This window comes from Filicampus tigris, chromosome 12 (genome assembly GCF_054856515.1).
Source record: "Filicampus tigris isolate MCC_2025a chromosome 12, RoL_Ftig_1.0, whole genome shotgun sequence".
Taxonomy (NCBI): Eukaryota; Metazoa; Chordata; class Actinopteri; order Syngnathiformes; family Syngnathidae; genus Filicampus; species Filicampus tigris.
Genome location: NC_141228.1, coordinates 22771252 through 22797493, shown reverse-complemented (window position 1 = coordinate 22797493; position 26242 = coordinate 22771252). Strand labels below are relative to the sequence as shown.

The following is a 26242-nucleotide window of genomic DNA, read 5'->3' as shown; positions in this document are numbered from 1 at the left end:
TTTGGCATTTTGATAGCTGTAACATATAATACAATATACTATACTGTAAACTTTGCACAGTGTGTTTAGTTAATGTAAATAATGAGTTTGACTTTTTGGAATGAACTACTGACATAATAGAAGTTTCCCCACAATATTCAAATTTGTTGAGATGCATAAAATTATTTTGTCCACCAATCCATTTTCTACCACTTGCTCTCAATCGTGTGACAGGTGAGGTGGCCAGACAATGGACCCTTTCCAATGGATATTATCCAGTTGGTGTTGGTGTCAGGTGGCTAGTAATAAGCAGACAATACATTGAATTGAATCAACAAAGAACAAATTGACATTAAGGTTGTCAAACAGGTTTTGAGCATATGTATGGTTCCACTCAGCTCCTTCTCAACTTTTCACTTTGTGTAATTTGATGAACTATTACAGGCATGAAAATTCCTTATTGCTACTGCTCGACTCGAATGTAATTTTATTTATTTATTAATTATTAGTTATTAATATTAGTTATTGTTACTATTATTTGCATTACTATTAGCATTTTCTTAATTATAGACACTTTCGGCGATGCGAACTGAGGTTCCTAGTGGTGATTTGTTTGACACGACTATTTGTAGTGTAACACAGTTTGCGCATGCTCAGTCGCACGGCTGCTTGTGGCTCGGTTGACATTTGAGCAGAGAGAGAACACTCATGGCAGTAGTGTGGTGCGCCCCAAAAGCCTTTAATTTGGGGTAAACTATAGTCTTGTAAGAAACGTTTATTAGCTGCCGATCTGTTTTTTTTTGTTTGTTTTGTTTTTACGAAGATAGCAAACGGGCACAATCCGTCGTTCGCCTTCATTTGCTTGCAAGTTTGCGTTTGCACTGCTAGTCATCGTGCTAGTTTGTATCTATTGCTCATTCCAAATCAGCTACACCTTACGCTTCATTAAATGCCATCCCAGTATCCTGTTTATTTGGCACCAATTGTTACCTTGTTTATTTTTTCGATCAGAAATAATGTAAGCCATTCTGGTGCGCAAAATGGACAGAGACTTGTTGAGGCAGTGTCTGACGTATCACGGAGAGTCCTTGTTCAACACATTGAAATGTGAACAGACTGAGAACCCCGACTTTCAGGCCGTGGTGGCTGACCTGTGCAAGGCTCCATATGAGGGGTAAGCATTCCTCCTTCATCTCCAAACTTTCCCGTCTGTGCAGTCTAAGGAGAATCTTAGCGTCCTCATCAACACTGCAACTTTGTCCTCTTCTCACCAGTGCAACTCCTCAGCTTCAACTCTTCAATGTTATAATATATTTGTGCACCTTGACAGGAATGGCGAAGAGCAGAGCAACCCACTTGTGGAGCAGTTCATTGCTCGGAAGGCAGACATTCTTTTCAGTCCATCTTGGAAGACTGCAACTCCGAAAGAAGAAGAACGCGGACAGGAGGAGTCTGCAGGTTGTCCACGATTTCCACGTTGTCCAGATGCAACTTTATTAAATGATTTCCCTGCTAATGATTGAAGTTATTTTCACCCAGCCCTACATTTAAAACTTGCTTTTGATTCAGCTTAAACTACTATAGTAAGACTTCAAGCATGAAATGGCAGACCTTTTCTGTATTTATTTGACACAGCCAGCTGCTAATTATTTGTTATTGTCAGACCTAAGACAGCGAAACTTCAAAATTCAATTCAATCTATTGTGATGTTGATTGTCTTCCAGTCCAACTTCAAACTGTTGCCAACATAAAACCTGCAAGTGTACAGATGCTTTAAGTTACATGTTAACATTCCTAAAACTCCTCAGCCTTTGAAGACACCTGATGAAGTTGAAGCTTTCGGTGCTCCAAAAATGTTTGCCACCGTTTCTGGACATTTTCATGCCAACACGTAGCCGTTGTGCTTTTGGCTATATGCTAATATCATGAGCATCTTCTTGGTGTAGTTGTCTACAACTGAAATTGTTAACTGTATTGATCATATTGTGATGAGCAGCCAGATGCTTCTACTATTTTTCATTTATTTTAAAATATTGTCAGAGCTTGGCCTGAGTGATAGTTTCATGGCATCATTAGCTTCGACATAACAACTCAGCTGTTTGTTATGGACAAGTGTGCCATAATTGCCTTGTGATGTTCTTTGCAGAGCCTTACGCTGTCATGCCACCGCTGGAGTTATTCATGGAGGTGCCTTTTGAGGAGAGACGGGCCATGCTTTACAGGGATTTGGAACGGGGAGACATCGTGGTGGGGAGGATCAACAATGTTCGAGAATATGGCTTCTTTCTCACGCTGATTTGCATGGCGGGCGGGCTGAACAGAGACATCGAAGACCTGGAGTTGTCAGTAAGCTAATTAGCAAGCTCAATGTCTCGTAACGGGGCCTCGTCAGCCTTCCGCCTGTGCCGTTACACACGAGAAGCAATCAGTGTCAAGCGCTGACACAGCGTCACCTGTCAGGTGACTAGTTAGCCTGAAAGTAACGCAGTCACTGTGAAGTCTCTGAATAGCTGACAGGTATGCTGTCTGTGTTAGATTTGTGGGGATTTGATTTTGTAATGTAATGACAATAACACAGCCATCAATTATTATTATTACACTACATGAATGTACAACCCAAGAAGGAACTGCAATTAGTGTGAATATAAAGACAGATTTTTATTATTTTTTGTAACGTCTGGAGGAAAGTCATGATATATAAGTCAAATAAAACAAGATTATTTCCGGTTTTGGTTAACAAGATGGGACAACGTGTTCTGAGTCATTTCTCCAATCCAGTCTTGGCTGCATTATTTTACTCAATATGACACTGCCATCAAAATGGAAATTCAGAGCCATCAGTGAGGTCTTCCCATCAATCGTTGAAATGTTTTCCGTAGTCGATTGTGGAAATCTAATCAAATGCAGATCCCTCATCGCGGCTACATTTTCTGTCTCCTCAATTCACTTTCAATTGTCACTAAAACAAATCGTATTTCTTTTGTCATCCCAGGCCCTTTGTCACATTAAAGAAATTCCCTCAGCTGGCAGCCATGATGATCCTTTGTCCTACTACCAGATCGGTGACTTAATCAGAGGTGATTATATCTTCATTATGTTGATTTCAACACCAACTTTTGAAATGATGGACGGTGCTTTTATGTTTCATTTGTAAACCAACCAAATGTTCAAATGTCTGTTCCCCTTGTAAACGAGCTTTTCGCGTCATAGCTTCCTTCTCACAACTTATTTTGTTATGGTTGGGTTAGTGAGCCCCCATCCCACCACCCTCTTCATAAAATCTAAAAAAAACAAATGCAGTGCGTGTTGTTGTAAGGCCAACCTCCTTTTTTGGTTTTGTAGCTGGTGTGAAAGACATCGACCGCTACCAGGAAAAAATAACCGTTTCCCTACTGCAAACATCCATTTCTGCCACATCAGACTGCATCCAACTCGGCGTCATGAACAGGGAGGAGCTACCTGTGCAGTACGAGTAAGAACACCGAATAATGATAAAAATGCAAAGCAACACAGACAAAATACACGTTGTTACTCATGGCCCCTCTTGTCTCAGTCGTAGCGTTTGCGCAGCCAGTGACTCCAGCAAGACGTATGAGCGTATACTGAGGGGTTGCCACGGCTACCACAACCCCTGTGTGGTGGACTACCTGCTGGAGAACGTCGGCGTCAGTGACGTCCATCCTCCGTCAATGATGAGAGGCCTGCAGAGGTGCTCACCTGTTGCACGTGAACAATACGATTTTGCCACATGCGAGCCAGCTTGCAGCGGCAAAATATGTCAGCGCAATGATGTTTTCATGTTTCACTCCTCGACAGTAAACTGTTTGCAAAAGAAGATTTTGCGTCCGTCATCCGGAAGCAGCAGTCTGCATCCTGGGCCTTGAAATGGTAAAAGTTAATCGGGCTAATTTTGCCTTTGTTGTGTCTCGTGCAAGACACAAATGACACATTTCCCAATGTATTGATTTTAATTTTTTGTTTTTTTTAATGTTTCAGTGTTAAGGCTGGTGTGGGCCAGTTTAAGCAGGGTCGTCATGTGGAAGCCATGAATGAGTACAACAAAGCGTTGGACATTGACACCAATAATGTGGAAGCCCTGGTAGCCCGCGGCGCTCTGTGAGTTAAACTTGTAGCCTACATCCACAACGTCTTGTAAAGCGCATGTTGAAATGAGCTTTTTGGCATAATATATTTTCTGAATTGAACAATGCCCTATAGATGCACAGGATGCACTGCGTCACAGTGGGAAGGGTTTTTAATTCAGTGCCAGCCATTTTCAGACCCTCCTTTATCCAATCATAAAAACAAAGACATACCTGGGATTGAACGCCTGGATTATTAAAAATTGTGAAAAAACGTCCTTGGCATTGAATGAGTTAATACAGCACAGAAAGGGGTGAAATATTAGAGGCTTCCGCCTTGCTCTGTTCAGGTGTTCCTAATATGGTAGCCATGAGAGGGGTGTTCGTTTCAAATTAGTGTTATTTGGGAAAACTATGAGAGGAAATAAATTGTGTAAAAAAAATAAAATAAAATAAAAAATAAATTTCTGACAGGGGTTAGCGTTCTCTGTATAAATGTGTAAAGTGGGTGCAACACAAATAATTTTGACTTTTATGGATTGATTGGGTTCCATTGTCAGGTATGCAAATAAAGGCGTCATCGTGAAGGCGATATCCGACTTTGAACTGGCCTTGGAGACGTGTCCAGATCACCGCAACGCCAAGAAGTACCTCTGCCAAACACTGGTTGAGAGAGGAAAACAGTAAGTGGAGCGAATGAAATCATCAACAAAAGTGCTTTGTGTGGCAAATGAAGAGATCCGGTAGATTTTTGACATTATTCACTTCAAATTTGGTAAGGATGAATCTTTCCCTATTCTGCAATAAATGAAAGTAGAACAAGTCCACAATCTGCAGCTTCATTTCACTCTCAACCTGTAAATGATTCTCGGCGCTCTTTTGCTTGTTGTTTTTCTGCAATCCTGCACTTACTATTGAACAAATGCCGATGAAAAGAGCTGAATGTAATATCTGAATTAAAACCACTTTCAATGCCACGGTTGTGGGAGCCTCACTTTTACCCGTCAGTCCAATTGGAATTAGCCAACTGGTAAAAATGCAAAGTGTGCATAGTCACATAACTGTCCTTGCAGGCGCCACGAAGGGAATACTTGCCCGTCTGTGCCACTCAACCACCCTTACGTGAATTGTTTCTCCCGTTTAGACTTGAGGAACAAGAGAAGCTGGTAACAGCAGAAGGAGTGTACAGGCGAGCGCTTTCTCTGGATGACGCAAACCCCGAGGCTCAGGAGGCCTTGAAAAAAATCACCGAGACCATACAGGTGGGTGGGCCTCAACACACGAGCACGCTCAGGTGTGTGTGCAGCCTGATACTGAAACTAGCTAGCTAACTGCCAACAATTAGAATGGATTTAAAACATCTTTCCGATCCAAGATGGCAAAGGACTGATTGCAGTATCCAGTCGTCAACATGGCGCAATGTTAGTTTGGCGCTTTCCGAGTGCCTTCATTTGAAATCGACCTTTTCCTTGCAGTGCGATGTGTAGTTTTCAGTTTTTGTTGTTGTTGTTGTAACTTGTCCAACAATCGTTGCTACAGAACAACTTTACAGCAATGTATTGCGATATTGAGATCAAACAAATGTGAGTAAGGTTCGACCCCAAAAAAATGTACGTGTCGTTTTTTTATTTAAGTGTCATACACGTTCATATACAATTTCCCAGCATTGACCTAAGAGCAATTTGTCGTCTGGGAGCGTATCCACGGCAACCATTTTTTTTTTTCTCGCCAAGTTGCTTTTCTCTTCGAATGTTCATTTTGTCCGCGTGGTTTGTAATACTGATGAGATTTTTTGCGTGTGTGTGTGCATCTGTTTGCGACCCTGGGACTTGACCTTCGGTCGGACTGACACGGCCTTTGTCACGCGGGGGGGACTTGACTCTGGAAAATGACGACTCCTCCTCTGCCAACCGTTCCATCCTTCGCCCGTGATCGGCAAATGGTAACATTGTCACTTTTCTGTCTCTGCTCATAACTGCTCAAACCTCGGTCTGCCCCCCTTGTGACAATCTGCCTCTGCCCATTTCTTGGATGACATCACTTTTTCTATGGTAAACGCACAACTCTAAAATCCCGCCTGTACAAACTATTTACATTTGTTTGACGTTGCGCTGTACTTCACTACTCATACATAAACGGATCATGAAATGATGGAATTCCATCTGCGGGGTCACTGTTCCGCATGACGGCTCGTGGTGATTTTGCATTTCTGGATCGCCGTTATTGTGCCTCGAATTGTCTCGCCTGGCGGCACTGAAGAATTCCATTCGCCTGCGGGAAGAAGCGCTGGCGAAGGAAGGGGAAGAGAAAGCCAAAAGCAGTCAAAGCAGTGCCGAGAAATTGCGTAAGATCTTAAAAGAGGAGAAGAGGTGAGTTATTCCCACGCCTTTCAAACGGCTGCTTCTTCGGCATCGTGCGACGGAAGGAGTGTGAGCAGCGCGTGTACGTGTTTTGACAAAAGTCAAAAGTCCTCAGCCTCTTTCTTTTCGCTAGAATGAAACGCAAACGGAAGCGATCCGCCTCCTCCTCGTCATCCTCCTCCTCCCGGAAGTCGTCCGCCTCATCGTCCTCGTCCTCCCGCAGGAGATCCAAAAGAAAGAAAAAGAAAAAGCGCAAGTCGGCGCGAGCTAGCAAGCGCCGTCGCAGCAGCAGCAGCAGGAGGAGGAGCGACGAGGGCAAGCGGGTGAAAAAGAAGAAGGAGAAAGAGGACGAGGAGTTGGAGTGGTACCCGGCGCCTCCCGATACCTCCGCCACCTTCCTCGACCACAAGCCGTGGGAGGCCTTCGGAGCCATCGATGAGGACGAGGCGCAGACGAGCGGCAAGCCCAGAGACGGCGACGGCCCCAGGATCTGTCTGTATTCTTTGTCGGCCTCCTCAGACGATGACGGCTGTGAGTGGCCGACGCACACGGGAAGGGAAACCAAGGAGAGCCGAGAAAGGGGGAGGAAAAGTCGCAGCGCGAGTTCGGACGGAGAAGATGGCGGAACTAAGAGCAGGGAAAGTAGCCAGAGGAGCAAGGAGGAGAACAGGACGACCGAAAGGGGGAGCTTCGATGAGAGGAGGCGCAAAGTTTCCTGCTCGTCGTCCGAGTCGGCGTATTCCAGAAAATCGTTTCCAGGTAAAGATTTGTCCAGGCGCGATTCCTTTCGAGGTGATGACGATCAAACGCAGATGGAGAGCGACTTGGGTCAGGCGAAAGAGGAAGCCAGCTGGAGCCGGTCCCGTGCGGCCGAGGCCCAAGCTGAGCAGGAGGAAGAGATCTCGCTTCCCCAAGGAAGGTCCAAAGAAGACCTCCCGGCAAATCTGTTGCACATCTTTAACCAGATTGCCAAGTTTCAGAAAGAGAAAGGCATTGAACCCAAAAAGTCAGCGAGCTCCGTTGGAAAATGTTGAAAGAAGTACGTAGGCAAGTCGCGTGAAGAGGAAAGTATCGCACATTCTTTTCAACTTTTTGGGTTTGTTTTTTTTCTTTTTGGGGATGCATTCGATGAGCAGGGCAATGCCGGTCAAAGCCCCCAAACCTGAATGTGTGCAGTACCTTCCAGCATGAATGTTGCCTTCAAGTTGCGCAAGTTAGCCACGATGCCAAGGACACACATTTGAACTTGTGCTTTTGCGCACTTTCCAATATGTTCACGCCTAAAAAGTCCAAATATATCGAGGAGCCGATTGCATGCGGTTTGCGAGAGAATGTGAGGCGTTGTTTGTCCGCGTGTGCCCGTGCGACCGGCCGGGGTGCTCCAAAGTCAGCTGGGGTTGACTCCAGCTCGGGCGCACCTCTCGTCGGAAATGGATTGCTGATTGAAATCAGACAATGTCCACTGATGTTGATTATGGCATTCATTTTGTTGTTTATTTTTTTCCCCCCCATGAGAGCGAATGTAGTGAAATACCGGACAACTTGAATAAAGTCTTACATGAGTAGTGTGAGAGTTTTGTGTCTGTTTTTACTGACGAAAAAAAATCCATCCATTTTCTGAAGTATAGTACATATTAAAAGCTGCGTGTAGTTGAGTATACTTAGCTGGACTTAAATTCCGATGGTAATAAAATGAATTTTTGGGAAAGAGTAAATAAAAGCATTTCACCCCATTGAACACTATTTTGTTTTCAAGCAAAATATAGAATATTTGATGTAGACGAAGCATAGAATGTTAACTTTGAAAAAAAAAAAATGGTGTTTCTGCGTTAGAGAAATAGCATTAACATTTTTTTTTTTTTTAATTTTCAGAATTGGACATGCGTGTTTTTGACAGGACAGCTGAGCACCTGTGCTGCTTTAAGATGGCTGTTTTCTAGCAGGGAATGTGTTCAAACTTGACTGTTGCCGTGACGTTGCGTGTACCCATTATGCAAAAGACACAACTGCATGGGGGGAAAAAAAACCCAACCTACAAGCCATATCCATGAAACATTGTGAAAGGCTAGGCCATGTGCAGCTCAATTTTGGTGCGGATCCAACTGAAGGTGCGAACATGTTCATTTGCCCCCACGATGGTGCAACAGTGGTGAAAACCTGAGTCATGGCGCAACTTTCAGGATGTTTCGAGTGACTTGCAAGAGCTCCAAAATGTCACTTGAATTTTGAATTCGCGTAGTCCCTTCTGGCTCAGCATGTGCGGCAGAATCCTTTTTGAAGCACGACATTGATCCCGAACGAGCATGGAAGTGAGACTGTTTGAAGTCCAAGTGGCGACCCAACGTGTGAATGTTTGGCATGTTCAGCATTAGCAGACCTAAACGTGCCGCAAGACTCTGCTTTTAGACGTGACGAATACAAAAGTGCAACGGCAGCCCTCATCGGTCCCATGCGGGGACTCGTTCAAACAAATGACATCCCTTTATGAATCTTTAATCTCTCCGCAATTCACCACTTTTGTATTCACACGGATAAAATGCAGGTGAACTGGTTGCTTTCCTTGAATCTTTTTTCTTTCTGTTGTTTTCCCACAGCGGACAGTTTCAGATATCGGATATCAGTGGTTGCGTCAACGCTTTTCAATGCAGTGGTCATTTAGAATGGATTATTTTGCACCTCTCGAACCACTTAGTCAAGATTCACAGTTTTTTGTATGACGCGAAGGTGTAAATGTCAGGATGTGCGCTCATATGCGACAACACACTGGTAAAGGTGTTTGAAGGAATGTTGAATATTAAAATGCCGTGTTTAGACTAGTGGATGCGCATAGAACATTTTCTTGTAAAGAACATGTTGTGGTTGACTTTCCTCTTTAAAGGCCTACGTGTAACATTGCTGCAGTATTTCTCAAATCTTTTTTTTTTTTTTTTTAACATGATCTCGTTTGAGTAACCCCAAATAGGCTTTCTTGGCTTACTGTTAGCCTTAAGCCACTTGGTGTCACATATTTGATTCAATAATCAAAGAGAAACACACACACACATACACACATCAGCGTGTTTTGGGGTGGGGGGGGGGGGGGGGCGTGCGTGTGTGGCCAGCTGTGTATCACCCTTCGCGAAAGTAGCTTACTTGAGGCTTAGCTGCCAACCCTGGATCATTACCGGGCCCATCATCAGAAATGCGGCAGAGGGGTGATGTGTTCCACTATATCTTGCACGGCAGATTAACCAGCAAGTCGAATACCCAACGCTCAGTCTTGCCATTGTTGCCTCTGTCACATTCTGTCCTTTCAAATCTTTCTCAAGTGCCAACTGTACAGTTGATAATCTGAGTTACTGTCAGGTTGTTAACGGATAGCTCTGCATTGATCCAATATTGAGCCACCGGAGGAGTATTCCCTCTCGCTTATTTTACTGTAGAACATACAAAAAAAAAAAAAAAAATCCAGCTCTCCTTTGTTACTATTTCAAGCACAATAACATTATCCACACAGTACCGCTACCTGTATACTGTACATATTGTACGTTGCCGTGGGAAGTTTACATACTGTATGTACAGTACACTTACCATCCACTGTAAAAGAGAGACAAATGTTGAGTGAACTCAAAATTTTAAGGCAACAAACTATATCATTTTAAGTTGGGGAATTAAAAAAAACCCTCAGTTTTGCTGTTCTGCAAGTTGCCTGTCTCATCTCTCACAACAAAAAAATATGAATATACACAATAATTCCTACTTAAAGACACAAGTCAAAACAAATTAAATTGTTTTGGAGCAAAGAACGTGCTTGCCTTTTTTTGCTCTCATTAACGTTGTTGCCATAAATGTTCATTTTTATTTTTGTTTATATTACATTTCCACTGATGTGCATCGCTAGTCTTGCCCACTTGAGGGCAGTGCGACATTATGCGAGAGCTCCAATAACTTATTTTTTTTGGGGGGGGGGGTAGATTCAACATTACTGCCACAGACATCAAGTATGCTCTCCTTGGATTTTGAAAATGTTATATGTATATAATGTATACACATACACAGTATGTGTATGTACGTGTCTATATATGTATGTATATATGTATGTATATATATGTATGTATATATATATGTATATATATATATATAAATGTATATATGTATATATATGTGTATATATATATGTATATGTGTATATATATATATGTATATATGTGTATATATATATATGTGTATATATATATGTATATATGTGTATATATATATGTGTATATATATATGTATATATGTATATGTATATGTATATATATATGTATATGTGTATATATATATGTGTATATATATATATATGTATGTATATGTATATATATATATATGTATATGTATATATATATATGTATATGTGTATATATATATGTGTATATATATATATATATGTATATATGTATATGTATATATATATGTTTATATGTATATGTATGTATATATATATATGTATATATATATATATGGGGTATGTGTGTATGTATACACACATGGGGTATGATAGGATTCACAGGTGTAATAAATATTCATTAAAATGTAACGATTATGTTCGGTTCAGTGGTATTCTGATATAACTCAATACGGTACGGCTGTAATTTTTGTTGTTTCTTAATATGCTGGTAGCATGTAAGTTTTCCAAAGCTACAATTGGGAGATCAATACAGAAGAAGACAGTTAAAGAAAGACAGAAAATAACAAAATACTATTTTAAAATTTGTAGTATTGTAATTAATGTTAAGCCCGAGACCATATTTTCATACAAACCCCCTGTGAGTTTAGTTGAAGTTATATTGAGGAAAATACACAAACCCTTTGCGGGTGTTTTAGAAAGTCCATTTGGCGGATGAAACGGCAACGCAATCGCTAATCGCTAATTAATCCTAATGTGTAATGGATTTTTGAGAGAGAGAGAGAGATGGGGGGAGGCTACTCCTCCCCCAAGCAGGACACTGTATACTGAAATTAGTACATCCCAAAAAAATGCTCAAGTCATTTTTATTACATTTTAACCCAAAATGTTTTGAGCAACGATTTGCTGCACTTTTTTTCCTGCACACCTCCGTTCAATTTGCTCCACGTTCCAATGCCACATTGAACATCAACATGAATAGTCTGAGGCTCTTGTCGTTTGATTCGCAATGAATAAACATAGACTTGATTATAATATTTCACACTAATGAAACCCATGAGTTGGCACACATCGTGTATCTTCGGCTTGGTGTGACTGGTGTGATCTAGCACTTAGGCCAAAAGTGAAGTTTTGAAACCTTTTTAACTTGAACGTGCTCATCTTTCTGACACTGCTGCATCGTTCCTAGTGTGCTTGTCAGGGATACAAGACAATTGAAATTCAAAACGGGACCACAACCTTTTGTATTTCCAAAATCATTCATTGCCGTTTTAAGAAGAAAAGCAAAATCAGGTCCTTACAAGCCAATTGAAGAAGTTGCGTACTCTTTTGCAACTGCATTGCTGTCATTCACTGCACACCTCGCAAGACTCGATTTAGTTCCAATCCCGACCCTGCGCTGCAGCAATAAGCTGAAAGTGTCAAAGTGGTGGGGGAAGAAAAGAAGGAAGGCCAGAGGGAGGCGAGCTATTGTGACTGCTGGAGGACGGAGGCAAAAGAATAAGAGAGCCTTTTGTCCTTGAAGGTGAGGCTCTCCCTCACCGCTAGTTTGCGAGGTCAGCGGCGGCGGCGGCGGCGGCGGCGGCGGCTGCGGCTGCGGCAGCTGTCCTGCTTGACCGACTCTGATGAAGCTGCAGATTCCAGCCTTCATGAATCATCCTCCTCCTCCTCCTCCCGCTCGGCTCCCACCTGGACGCCTTTTCACAAAGGGGGATTCCTCCCGGTAGGCTTCTTTCTTCCGAGTCCAGGCAATCAGACTGTGGAACACGCGCAGGGAGATGAGACATTTTAAATTAGTGTTAGCACGGCGTTACAGTGAGCGAAGGGGAAAGTGACATTTTTCATTTCCCGCAATGAATGGCCCTCCATTGAATCCCGTGAGCGTGACAATACAGGCAAGTGAGTAATGGAATAGGATCACACGTGCTGTCTATGCGTTAGGCCATAATGAGGAATTTAAAGGTCCTCCGCTGCCATTCAGGCGCCCAGCCCGTTTGCTGTCACTTGCCGCTTGTCTCCAAGCCGCCAGATTGCTGAAAGGCCTCGCACTTCTTCGGCAGACTGACAATTTCGGAACAAACTCAACGGTCGCCCGAAAGTGGACTCGAGAAGTTCTGACTGACTGCTCAACTAAAGAAATTGCCGCTACGCTAACGGTCTCCATCAAGGACTCCTGAAAGTGACTCGATTCCTCATTCATTCCTGCTTTGGGGCATTTCTAAAAGGCTGATGGGGTATTTCATGAGCTGAAGTCCAATAACGCAAACGACTTCTTTGGAGGCCGCGGCCAGCCAGCAAGGCCTTCCCTGCCGACCCAAACGTCGTCCAAAGCATTCGCTCGCATTTACAAAGTAGACTCTTAATTTGCTCCGTGACCTTGAACTCATTTATTCCAAAAGTGTGAAATCCAACAATGTAACTCAATCTTGCGTTATCTGCCTATTTAAAGGCCAAATCAACCCAAACACATTTTTTTTTTCCCAAGAATATGTTCCCAGCAGGCCCACTAGTTGAAACTTGGCATTCTGAATAATATTGCGTTCGTGGAATAAGAGTCAATCCACTGGTTTTTAGCCATCTCGGGGGGCGGCCATTTTGTCACTTCCGTCAACTGAAAATGACATCACAACTACCCAGGCATCACAGCTCGCCTGTTTTCTAAAGCTGAGCCAAGCTATTGTTTTCTGATACCAATATGCCATTTCATGCATTGACAAAATATACTGTAACATGTAAGCACAATAATATGTCTTCAAAGGTTGTGTTCACTCCTCAAAACAGTGACGATGTAGCATATCATTTGGTGGCGACAAAATCCCAATTTGCCACGCTCATTTCAACTTCAGCACTCGGCCGCCAAGCAAAACTCTCAAGTAGCGGACAAAGCGGGAAATCTACGTTTCTGTTCGCATCATTGGCACTATTTTGACTCGATTGCAGCCTTAAGAGGGCATGAAATGGAACGTGAACTGCTCTCACCTGTGCTGACATCACTAGGGAAGCTTTTTTTTGCTTTTCTCCGGGAATACAGAATGTGACTTCATTCGTTAGTTGAACTCAATAAATGTTTATTTAGTGTGTACATTTTAAATGTTGCGTTGACCTATTGAATGTGTTTCTCTCTTGTCGTCTTTGAAATAAGAGGCACTGTTTATTCTTGGTATTTTATTTGAAGACCATCGAGGGACGGATATTTTTGGGGAATTCATTCAACCGTCTTCGGTTTTGGGGTTTTATTTCAACATGACTTTGCATTTGGATGTTATCACATTTGATTGGGAAATCAATCAAAGTTCTCCCAATTTGTGGAAGCTGCGTACTCGGTAGTTCAAATGCTCCTCCTGCTGTGACCTCTTTTCAAAATCTTTTTACACCCGACCTTTGTTCTTTGTCGTTCTTATCTAAGCGGATGCAAATTCTAGTCACCACTTATGACTGACTACCACCCCACCCCCCCCACCCCCCTCGCCTTCAGAATTTCATTTTTACATCCTCAGCTTCTCCAAACATGCAGGAATACACACATTGCATCCTCAAAAGATGTTTCTCTTCCCACAACAAAATTAGATACAAAACAAGTGCGCTCTCTCTCTCTCTCTCTCTCTCTCGCTCTCTCTCCCACTCTTTGAAAAATCAAAGTGAACAGAATGTAGTGAGGCGCACACCCCTGCATTGTCCCGTTGCTACTTTCCTTTTAGCAGGTAAATAGACACTCATGGGGATGTTCTCCAAAAGCTTGCAAATTCCATTACTCTATTAAACTTTCCCGAAAAGGATTTGGGTTAATTTAGTAAACACGGGGTCATAGCTGCCACAAAAGCTGAGAGGGAGCACACCTTGGCTGCGTGCGTGCGTGCGTGCGTGTGCGTGCGCGTGTGTGTATGCAGGCACGTGTGTATGAGAAAGAAACGCTGACTGCGTGAAGCCTTTGCTGCGGCGGCAGCAGCAGTCTTAAAGCCAGCCACTCTCCCTCGCGAGATAGCGCTTCTTTCTCATTTGCTCGGCCCCTATTTTAATAATAGCTGTGCATAAGTAATTTCTAAAAGGCCAAGCAGGCACACCGGCGCGGGTGGAGGGGGGGAAATTAAACTCATTTTATCTGTGAGCAGGTGGATTTCTATTTATCATTAACATGCATAGAATTTGCACAATGTTATTTCTTGCTGCTGCTACTGATGGAACGTCATCCAAATAATGTCGGAGGAGGGTCTGCCCATTTTTTTTTTTTTTTACCCGTTTGCTTATGCACGAGTGAAATTCATAGATAAAAGTAGTAGCGTTTTTTTTTTTTCCTCCTCCTCTTTTTTTTTTTTTTTTTTTTGCTTTGCAATTTTCTGCAAATGAAAACTAATTCTGGGAAGCTTCTTATTACTGTGCAGCCTCATTTGGTTTGCATTAAAAGGGGAACAGGGGCGACGTGAGGATTTGTGGCCGATTTCCCGGGGATGCGCAGCACATTTGCTCCGATATCATTAGGAACGGCCCTCCTTCCACTTGCGGGGGGGCCTTGTCCTCGGTTAACTGGTATTAAAGATATACGGACTCATTAATGGCCAAATAATACAACTGGCACTGGCATTTCGACTTGCTTATTTCGATTGTATCAAGATAGCGATGTGTAAAATGTGCATCATACGTCGTGATTGTGTGTGGTGCCAACATTAAGTTGTTACTGTTTGTTTTTATGCGCATCACCATATCGCAGACCAAAAAGGCCCAAACATATGATGCCAAGGTTTGCGCGTGCAAAGACGGGCGCTAACTTGTGTCTGCCAAACACGCTGAATTTCCACGCAGTTGATTTTGTGCCCTGTAAGGGGAGTATATGAAAATAAATGAATCAAGCGCACACAATGTGCTTTGTCAAAGCTGCCACGAAATGCGCTGACCGATTTTGCATCTTTAGATGCCATGTCGATAGCGTCGTAACGTGTCTGCGCGTTGCGTTGGCCTCTTCCACTGACACTACCAATGCCGTCACTTCATACTTGTTTTTGTGCTTGCAGTGCTGGCAAATTGTCCGCGGTGAAAATCTGTCGGGTTTTTCTCAGTGGATTTGGTTCATTTCTCAGACCGGAATTGAAATTGCCAAAAGTACTTGCTCAGTCTTCACATCATCGTGCCACATTTGCACGTCAAAAAAGCCGTTTCTCATTCCTTTGAATGAGTTGTTTTAGTTTAGTTTTAGTATTAGTTTGGGTTTTTTTTTTCAATGTATGTCATATTGAGGGGAAAAACCATCATGTGAACTGAACTGAAAAGCACATTACAGGCTTGACTCAAACAGAACGACGCTTGTCAATGTCGCCCATTCTTATCACTTCTTCTTACCTTTGCATATAAGAGCCACGTCCCGTCCCGTTATGGTACAACGTCACCCGTCACACTTTTCAAAGCGGGATCACAGGAGTTGTGTCTCCAGGCGGGATTAGATGCGCTGGGACCAGTCTTTCACGCCGGTGTTTACGTTGAAAGTGAGATGATTTGTGTGTCTCTCTCTCTCTCTCTCTCTCTCTCTCTCTCTCTCTCTCGCTCGCCAAACATCAGCACGGCGGCTCACGCCGGCTCACGCCGGCTCATGGCGGCTCCCGTCGCTGACAGGCAGCCAAGCAAGCAAGCAAGCAAGCAAGCAGGCAGGCAGGCAGGCAAGGCGGGCGGGCAGGCGGCCATTGTTTTGTAATGTCTTTCACTCTGCCAGCGCTGATCCTTGCTAAGGTACTTACCACGCCATTGTTGTCTAAGTATGCTATTTTCTGGCTGGGCACCTCCACTATAGAATAGGCTGCCCCCCCCCCCAACACCCCTCACCCCCCCCAAAAGAGAGGTTTGTTACAGTGAGTGTCATGCTAATCCTGCTGTGTGATATGTATATGTGTCAACACAGAAAGAGAGAGGGGAGCTCAAGCAATGAAGGTTGGCCAATGGCAAAAAGACAGATTGACAAGTCCCATTCAGCCCTCGCTGTCCTCCCTGACACCAAATTACGATTTGTCACAATAAAACAAGCACTGCGATAATAAGGACAATTTCAAGGTATGTTTTAGCTATGTAACTATACACAAGGCAGTGATTGATTTTATATATATATATATATATATATATATATATATATATATATATTATAAAGTCATATTGTTCACTTATTTACTGATCAGGCTTTATTGTCTTCATTTTACACAAGAAAATTGTGGATGGTACACAGGCTCCTAAGTAGTCTTCACACAGAGCTTTTTGTCAAAACTGATTTGATGGCACTCTTGTTTAAAACCTCAAAACTGCTTTCAGAACCCGCTGTATACATAAAGCCCAAAAACAAGCAAAACACACACACACACACACAGATGTAATTCTTTCACAAAAACAGAATTGAGGTCACGCATTCCGCAACATATACTGTATGTTATTTTTGGGAGAAGAGTCGTGTTTTTGAATTGAGGTTGCAGAGTATTAGTGTTTTACTGGCGGGTCCATCACGTACATTCGCTAATTGGCGCCATGTTTGTCGTTACTTCAATTGTTAAAACAAAAGTTACAGGTGTGCACGTTCTTTTTGTGCTATTGGGGAAATGTTCGTGTACTCACAGCATTTGCATTTTTTTCTCTCTCTGGCTACTCCATCTTCCTCCAACAGTCCAAAATTATAAGTAGCCTATAATTACTGTGGGCTCTGTGTCCTATGACGGACTGACGATCAATTATGTAGTCCACCCATGACGGATGGAAGCTTTTTTTTTTTTTTTTTCACGTTTCTTATAGCTTCAAGGTGTGTGTATCATTTTCAAGATAAACATGTATCCATGTATTTTCAAAGGCATTTTATTTGGCATATCTTTTCATGTACGACGGCTCTATGAATGAATTGTTTTCGATAAACTGTGTAATGTAAAATGAAATCGAATTTAGAAATTAAGAAATCTTTGATCACAGAAGTTAAATCACTTGTAGGAAACGTATGTAGTTTAACTACGCTTAACTACAACATGTTTGGCAATTGTGGCCTGAATGGAATTTAAAACCACCAAACTGAAATGGCAATATGATTGGAAAAATTCCATTTTGTGTCTAACTTTGCATAAAACCGATGGTTGTTACGCGTGCCAAGGGCTGTAAGGTCTTTTCTTTCCCAACGGCTGTGTGCATATTCCTTCTGCCCGCCCTGAAGGTGGAACAGAAAATCTTTAGGAGCATTATTAAGCCGAATATAGAAACATATTTGAACCCTGGTCCTCCACTAAGTAGATTATAAACATTTATTATAGCATGTCATCATAATATCGTGCAGACTGCAAAAAACTTGTGGGCCACTTTTTCCTCCCTTTGCAGTAGAAGATCATCGTTAATTCAGCAGCGGTATGGTAATGTGGGGGTCCCTATCAGTCCCAGCATCACACATACTAACAAGCTTAGGATAAGCCCAGCCCGGAATGGTATGAGGTTTGAGTTTCTGGAACCGGTGCGCTCTCTGCAGCCAAATCTCACTTCAGCAGAAACTGGTGGGGTGATTCCTCTGCTTAAGAAAATTAGTGCTAGTGCATGTATATTTTTTGCAAGGACAGGAGGTTTGTACCTTGCAAGGAAAAATGCGCTCTATGTAAAAAAAAAAAAAAAAAAACATTTTGGAGAAGGCAAAAATCGTCTTGAGGAAGCTAATCAGCCGGCAGCTCTGAAAAGCTTGTAATGTGTGTTAGGAGATTTACGAGGAGCGCCGAGTTAAAGCCTTACAACATTGTTGACTCATTTGAAGATGCCAACATCTCAACTTTGTGCACTCTTAACAAATGCACACGTGTTAAGATGGTGTACTCGGCACTTCTCCTCTCTCTGTAAATCGCAGCGGATCTGCCGTAAGCATGTTATGCCCCGGGGCTCATCAGCAGCGTGTGATCCCGGCCCGCCTGGCCTGCCACTGTGAGACAACATGCCAAATCCTGTTTGTGGGACTTGGCTGGCTGCTCTCAGCTGGAAAACTAATCTTACCAGACTCGAGACCAAAACCCCGCGCGGCGGAGGTGTCCGGCCGGGAAGAACGGTGGGGGGGAAAGTGGAGAACAGAGGAAGCTGCGGGTTAGGTTAGACGGCGCCATAACGTTCATTTATTTACACCCGGCTTCATTTTCAAAACAAAGGCTGCTTGTGATATTCGAGCAAGCAGTTTGCGGAACTTGTCAATGAATCTACACTCTAAAAACAGTTGGGTTAAAAAGAACACAATTTTCAGTCCAAAAAATGGACAGATCCACAATTTGGGTCAATTTGACCCACTTTCTTGGTTGTTTTTGCAGAAAACAACCCAAAAACTGGGTAGTTTTGTACAAAACCACCCCAAAAAACGGGCTGTTTGATACAAAACAATGCAAGAAAGTGGGTCAAATTGACCCAATTTGTCTATCGGTACATTTTTGACCCAAAATGGTGTTATTTTTAACCCAACTGTTTTTAGAGTGTAGATTCACATACTGCGGTACTACTACACTATATACAGTATAGTGAGCTTTTTATATATCGCCAACCTCTCCACAATATCGTAATAATTATGTGTGTGTGTGTAAAATTAACAAGCTTATCATCTCACAATATACGTCAATAATCATGCCCAAAGCTGCACATTATAAAATGAAACTACTTTCTATAGTGTTTCCTAGCAGGATCAACAAAAACGTGGTTGTGCTGACAACTTCCGAGGTTTCCTTCTTCTTCCTTCAATGTACAATTTTCAGAATAAGTTGTGCTCAAGAATAACCGTGCAAAAAAACAAACGCAAACCCGGAGCCCGCGACGGAGTGGCATTTCCTGAAGATGACCATCAACTAAAACTTCTTTGTTGCACTCCCTCAAAGTAACGTTTGCCTTTTTCGCCTTCGTGTCCATCTGTCTTGTCTTCCTCTCAAAGAGATAATTTCGAGCATCACAGATTTGGCACTTGTAGCAGGTCTCGGAGAAAAATTAATGAATACGGACTCCAAGTGCTATCGAAATTATACGTTTGGAGCTGGAGCAGAGAGAGAGAGAGAGAGAGAAAGCAAGCGAGAGATGTGAGGACGTTCTGCTCTCATTAAGAGAGCAGGCAGAGTGGAATTAGTCGGAATATAATGACAGGCCACACTATCTCATGCTAAAACAGCCCTGTTTTCCCTCTCTCATTCATTGGCACTAGTAATTAGTTTTGGCCCTAAAACTGTCACCCTTTACTCAAGCAAAGGCAGATGTGATTTGAGGTGCAATTTAATCTTGCTTTAATGAAGAACTAATGGACGCATTGCAAATTACTTCCCCCCCTCCGCAAGCCTGCGTGTGATTGAACAGGGAAAGGGGGGGGGGGGGGGGAAATCCATTTCCTGCTTTTGAAAAGATCAAGAGTATCTTTGATAATGGCGAGAGCGTCACCGGCAGCTTCATTGCATTGAGCCAAAAAGCTCTTTTAGCCAAAGCACAATTCATTGGAAAGACGGACCACAATTAGCGACAAAGCAGACGGAGCGCTTCAGGGCCCCGGCAAGCAGAAAACCTCTCGCCGCTGCCGGCGCCTTGTTCCAAACAAGCCCTGGGGGTGTCATACACCAACAATAAGGCCTTGGATCAATTACCCCAGGAAAAAAAAAAAAACGAACACTAATTTTCAATTACGCCTATAATGCATTCCCAATTGGAGAGTTAAATTGAACATGTGTGGGGGAGAACAAGCAGAGGTGTCGACTCGAATGTGGGTTGGATTAGCAGCAAATGACATGATGTTGATTCTAGCACCGTGCTGGTGATTTTGCTCCACAAAGAGAGACGAAATGAATATTGATGCCGGATGATGTTTGGCTATTATTCCATTTTCGTTTGTCATCACATTTGTTTCCTTGGCCATCCATCCAGCTGATCCTCACTCAAGTTGCGAGTGAGCTGGAGCCTAACTAAACCCAGCTGATTTTGGCTGAGGGGCGGGGCACACACAGTGGCCGAGTCGCTGCCAGCCAATCACGGGCAAAAATCCAAACTAGCTATTCTTATCTAATTTGACCTCTTTTGCAAATGTATGATGTCTGTTCAAAAGAGAAAAAAAAACATTTTTGAGGAGAAACAAGGTTGTGATGTATGTGAATGTTCCTCAGCAGGGTTGCCACCTAACTTGAAAAAGTAACTTAGTTACAGTAGTGATTACTAAAAAGTAACTCATTTAGATTACACGTTACTTTATTAGTTACATTCGACTCGCGCACATAAAGCTGAATACAAAATGTATTTAAATTTTTAATCCGATCAGAGTTCAGGTTAAAATTATGATCGGATGCCCTGTTTTCATGGACACTAAAAATATTGATCCGATTAGCACTTGCGTGTTCATGCGTCACGCTTTCGTCGGAACAAATTATTTTGACATGCGCAGATTGACCAAATGTACCAAAAATAGTAGTAGAAGAAGACTTCTGTGTCAACAAAATATCGCTTCGTCCATTTGTACTTAACACGTTAGCGTGATTTTGCGTATTTTTCCCTTTTTACGTTCTTATGTCGAGTGAACACTTCCTAATGGTGATCTTGCGCCCGCCATGTCTTTCGCTCGCTCTGCTTTGATTAGCCTCCGGGAATAACAAAGGCGTATACTGACATCACAGACATGCGCGGTAAAGACGATGTGTTCCAAAATTTCGCAATAAGTGTTTTCATCGGATTATCAATCAACATACCCCTCTCGTTCGCAATAAAACTTGATCGGAATGGGCTTGATCGGGTCAGAATATTCCGAACGGAGTGTGTACATGAAGTATTTTGATTCTGATCAGGTTTTGAATCCGAATAAATGTGTCCATGTAAACGTAGCCTGTGACTCCACAAAATGACTGTTGTCGGATGACTTCACTGGGAAAAGTAACGCATTTGATTAAAAAGTAATATCAGAGAAAGGCGTTACTTTCTAAAGCGTTCCCGGCCGGGGCTTCTTCAGCCTTAAGAGCTGTCTGTTTCAAACTTGCATCACTTAATGGGCGATGTTGTGGAGACTACAAAACATCAAGGCCAAATGTTAGTCCTTGAAGTGGCTGAAACAGGATGTGAGAAGTGCAGCGTTTCAGACATGTGGAACATGTGCATCTGTGCGGGTGTGTGCGCGCTAGCGTGTGTACGTGCGCGCGTGCGTGCGTATTTGACTCGAGCGAGAGCAATGCAGCAAGCCTAATGGGAGTGAGCTTAACTTCACATAGCCTTGCCACATATCTGATTACTGGGACCAGTAATTTTCTCTCCTCAATAAGGAAGAAATTGGATAGGATGAATGAAATTTGGCTGTCATATTGCAATGATGGTGCAGCAGGGAGATTATGTGTTTCACATAATCGTTCATCATTTCTCAACCAGTGTTCAGGCTTAGCATAATGGAATTTGTAAACTGGTTTAAATCTGAACGTGAGGACCGACTATCAGGCAGACTGTGAGGCTCTGGAGTAATGTCTTCAGACCAAGTGGAATATTTTCACCTCGGAATGACACACATACACAGACACGCTTGCACATAAACACGCTTCGTTGCACGCCGGTTGGCTCTTCAAAGTGAGAATATGATCAAATGAGGCTCATATGTGTTGTTTTGACAATTGACAATGGCAAATAAATACTTTCAATACAGGTTAAAAACTATGCTTTTTTGGATAACAACAATTAAGATCTTTGACACATTTTTAAATATTTGTTTTCTTTTAATAATTTTCTAAACCTACTTTTATTTATTTATTTTTTACTTTTAAATGTCTTCTGTTAATGTGTTTAAATGTTGTTCAATGTACATTGTTTTAGTCATGTGCTGTTGTGTCTCTAAATGCTTTTAGGTGCTGTGTCTGTCCGATGTGAAGTACATCGAGTTCTTTGTGTATGAAATGTGCTACTTAAATAAAGCTGTCTTGCCTATAATTAATAGCAATTTTTAACCCCGGAAGTGCCAAAGTAGCACGATTGCACCAAGCACCATTGACAGTATGCCTTTAACTGTAACCATTTTCAAGCTTCAACCTTTTGAAATATAGCTATATCAAAATGGAATATTTCATTGAAAAACCTCTGGCGCCTAAATGGTTCATTTGAAACGTAACACAACTTTATTTTATATTGTAATTTAACAACAACCAGAGGTGTAACAATACAATGAAAATTGATTCATTTTATTTTATTTTTTATTCTAAAACGCTTAGCTTCATTCCATATAAAGATTTGTTTACCTTTCAAAAGATAAATGGATTAGCCATGTTCAGCATAAATTTGCATTTAGTTATGGATCTGCAATATCAGACTTTGATTCTCGATTAGTCTCTTGTGAGCTAAATACTGACCAAACATGATTTCATTCAAATGGGAGAGGTGTATTGCCCCATGTACATACATTTTTGTCTGCATTTCCTTATACCAATTTTAACCAGAGGTATGAAGAGTATTTTCTTCTCCAGTTAAGTGTCTCGGGGATGGCAAATCAGGATTAACATCCAGCAAGAGGATTCCCCAGGAGGTGAACTATTGGCCACTAGGTGTCACGGTGGTTGTTTGGGACTGATTCGCTTGCTAGACGGAGGGAGGTTGACTTGCTGAATTGCTCCTCGTTGTTGCGTCTTTCCATCTGAATCATTAAAAAAAAATGCAGCAGGAAAGCTGTAAAACTGTGGTCTATTGTCATTTTCTTTCCCTTCCCATGTGATGAGTTGCTGCATCCAGTAACACTGCAACATCTCACCATGCTTAAATTCAGATAACAAAATGTGAAATGTGAAGGCGAGGAACACCTGCACAACAACAGAGGCCAACATATTAATTCTGTAGAAGACAAGGAGTGAATGATTCCGAACAAGGCCTATAAAATGATTGTATCATTATTAACCTTACGTTAAGTATTATTTGCTAAGTACACATAAGGTCACTGGGTTGTTGGTTGATGTCAAATTACATGAAACGTCTGCCATCACATTTTAATAAAAACACACTTTTTTCCTATAACCATCTCGTCAAATGAATGACGAGACCCGCATCAAAATAATCTTTCACCAGACTTGTCAACGTTCGTCTGGTGTCAGAGTGTTCTGTAAGAAGTCTACGTTAATGTTCAGTAATGTGATCCGTGCTTGCTTTCACAATAAGAGCAATGTCTATTCGTCTCCATCTCAGTACGAAATCCACTTTTACTTTTGTTTTGAAAGGACCAAGGGGACTCAGTACTTGTCGCTGGCGTAATTTGACAGAGAAACGTTCGGAAGTGTCCAGAATGAAAGCCCGGCGGGTATAAAAGCAGCTGAGCGGCAACGTAAGATACAATCACAAGAAAACACGAGAGCCCGAGAACTCACTGAGCACTTTCAAATGTAAGTTGATGCGTTTATTTTGACTTGAATGTCTTATCATGTTGTTTAGATGTTTAACATGATATGATTTTGACATGTGAAGTTGTTATATATATTTTTTCTATAGTAATACATTTTTAATGTGTTGCTGTCATGTCGCTGTCATCACAGACGAACATCTTAACAGTCAAGCAAACAAAATGGTGTCAGCGAAAGGCGTGGCCATCGGCATCGACCTGGGCACCACGTACTCCTGCGTGGGTGTTTTCCAGCACGGCAAAGTGGAGATCATCGCCAACGACCAGGGCAACCGAACCACGCCCAGCTACGTGGCGTTCACCGACACAGAGAGGCTCATCGGCGACGCCGCCAAGAACCAGGTGGCGTTGAACCCGAGCAACACGGTGTTCGACGCAAAGAGACTGATCGGAAGGAGGTTTGACGATCCGGTGGTGCGAGCGGACAGGAAGCGCTGGCCCTTCAAGGTGGTCGCCGACGGAGGCAAGGCCAAAATCCAAGTGCAGCACAAAGGGGAGGACAAAGCCTTCTCCCCAGAGGAGATCTCCTCGATGGTGCTGGCGAAAATGAAGGAGACGGCCGAAGCCTACCTGGGTCAACGGGTGTCCAGCGCCGTGGTAACGGTCCCCGCCTACTTTAACGACTCCCAACGGCAGGCCACCAAAGACGCCGGCGCCATTGCGGGACTGAACATCCTGCGGATCATTAACGAGCCCACGGCGGCCGCCATCGCCTACGGTTTGGACAAAGGCCGGTCGGGGGAACGCAACGTCCTCATCTTCGACCTGGGCGGCGGCACCTTCGACGTGTCCATCCTGACCATGGAGGGCGGCGTCTTCCAGGTCAAAGCCACCGCCGGCGATACGCACCTGGGCGGAGAGGACTTTGACAACCGCACGGTGGAGCACTTTGTAGCCGAGTTCAGGAGGAAGCACAAGAAGGACATCAGCCAGAACAAGAGGGCCTTGAGGAGGCTGCGCACCGCCTGCGAGAGGGCCAAGAGGACGCTGTCGTCCAGCTCCCAGGCCGACATCCAGATCGACTCCCTCTTTGAGGGCGTCGACTTCTACACCTCCATCACCAGGGCTCGCTTCGAGGAGCTGTGCGCCGACCTGTTCAGGGGAACTCTGGAGCCGGTGGAGAAAGCCCTGAGGGACGCCAAGATGGACAAGGGCCAGATCCACGACGTGGTTCTCGTCGGCGGCTCCCCAGAATCCAGAAGCTCCTGCGGGACTTTTTCAACGGCAGAGAGCTGAATAAGAGCATCAACCCCGACGAGGCGGTGGCCTACGGCGCCGCCGTCCAGGCCGCCATCCTCGCGGGGGACACCTCGTCCAAGGTCCGGGACCTGCTGCTGCTAGACGTGGCGCCTCTGTCGCTGGGCATCGAGACCGCCGGAGGAGTCATGACGCCGCTCATCAAACGCAACACCACCATTCCCACCAAGCAGACGCAAATCTTCAGCACCTACTCGGACAACCAGCCCGGCGTCCTCGTCCAGGTCTTGGAGGGCGAGAGGGCCATGACCAAGGACAACAACCTCCTCGGAAAGTTCGAGTTGAGCGGAATCCCGCCCGCTCGGCGAGGCGTGCCGCAGATTGAGGTCACCTTCGACGTGGACGCCAACGGCATCTTGAACGTGTCGGCGGCGGACAAAAGCACGGGCAAGGAGAACAAAATCACCATCACCAACGACAAAGGCCGTCTGAGCAGAGAGGAGATCGAGAAGATGGTGGACGACGCCCAAAAGTACAAAGCTGAGGATGAGCAGCGGCGGGACAAGATCGCCGCCAAGAACGCTCTGGAGTCGTACGCCTTCAACGTGAAGAGCGGCGTCCGGGACGCCGCGTTGAGCGAGGGGGACAAGAAGACGCTGATGGACAAGTGTGACCAGACCATCTGCTGGCTGGAGAACAACCAGCTGGCAGACGCAGACGAGTTCCAGCAGAAGCAGAAGGAGCTGGAACGAGTGTGTCAGCCAATCTTCAGCAAGCTGCATCAGGGGGCGGGGCCTGCGGGAGGCTGCAGGGCGCAGGCGCGGGCTGACGCCGCGGGCCCACCGTTGAAGAGGTGGACTGAGCACCTCTATCACATCTCACACCAAGACAATTTTTAAAAATGTCATTATTTTAAATATTGAAACTCTTCATGTTGTCGACTTGTCATGTAGCTTACAGAATATTTATTTATAAATAAATCTCACAAAAGTTGTAACTATGTCGTGTGTGTGTGTGTGACATGGGGAAAAAGCTGTGGGAGGTCACAATAACATTAAGTGATGATGTCAAATAATGGACCGCAAAATATCCTGCAGGCTGCAAATTGCCCTCTGACCGCGAGTTAGAGACCCCTGCC

General features: G+C 43.6%; 2 protein-coding genes across 2 annotated transcripts; both read left to right on the top strand.

Annotated features, from left to right (window-relative positions):
- Positions 1-597: 597 nt before the first annotated feature.
- On the top strand, positions 598-7986 carry ttc14 (tetratricopeptide repeat domain 14). The gene is made up of 12 exons (XM_086046987.1): positions 598-1153; positions 1310-1437; positions 2126-2325; positions 2972-3056; positions 3322-3451; positions 3533-3688; positions 3796-3867; positions 3976-4095; positions 4622-4744; positions 5206-5323; positions 6321-6430; positions 6555-7986. Exons 1-12 carry the CDS (start codon positions 1020-1022, stop codon positions 7453-7455), a joined length of 2277 nt encoding a protein of 758 aa, XP_085903113.1. The 5' UTR covers positions 598-1019; the 3' UTR covers positions 7456-7986.
- Positions 5394-26101, top strand: LOC147139198 (heat shock 70 kDa protein 1-like). The gene is given in 5 exon segments (XM_086046988.1): positions 5394-6003; positions 23729-23890; positions 24041-25090; positions 25093-25935; positions 25938-26101. Coding segments are annotated over 3 exon segments (1893 nt in total). The 5' UTR covers positions 5394-6003; positions 23729-23890; positions 24041-24069; the 3' UTR covers positions 25967-26101.
- The last annotated feature ends 141 nt before the right edge of the window (positions 26102-26242 follow it).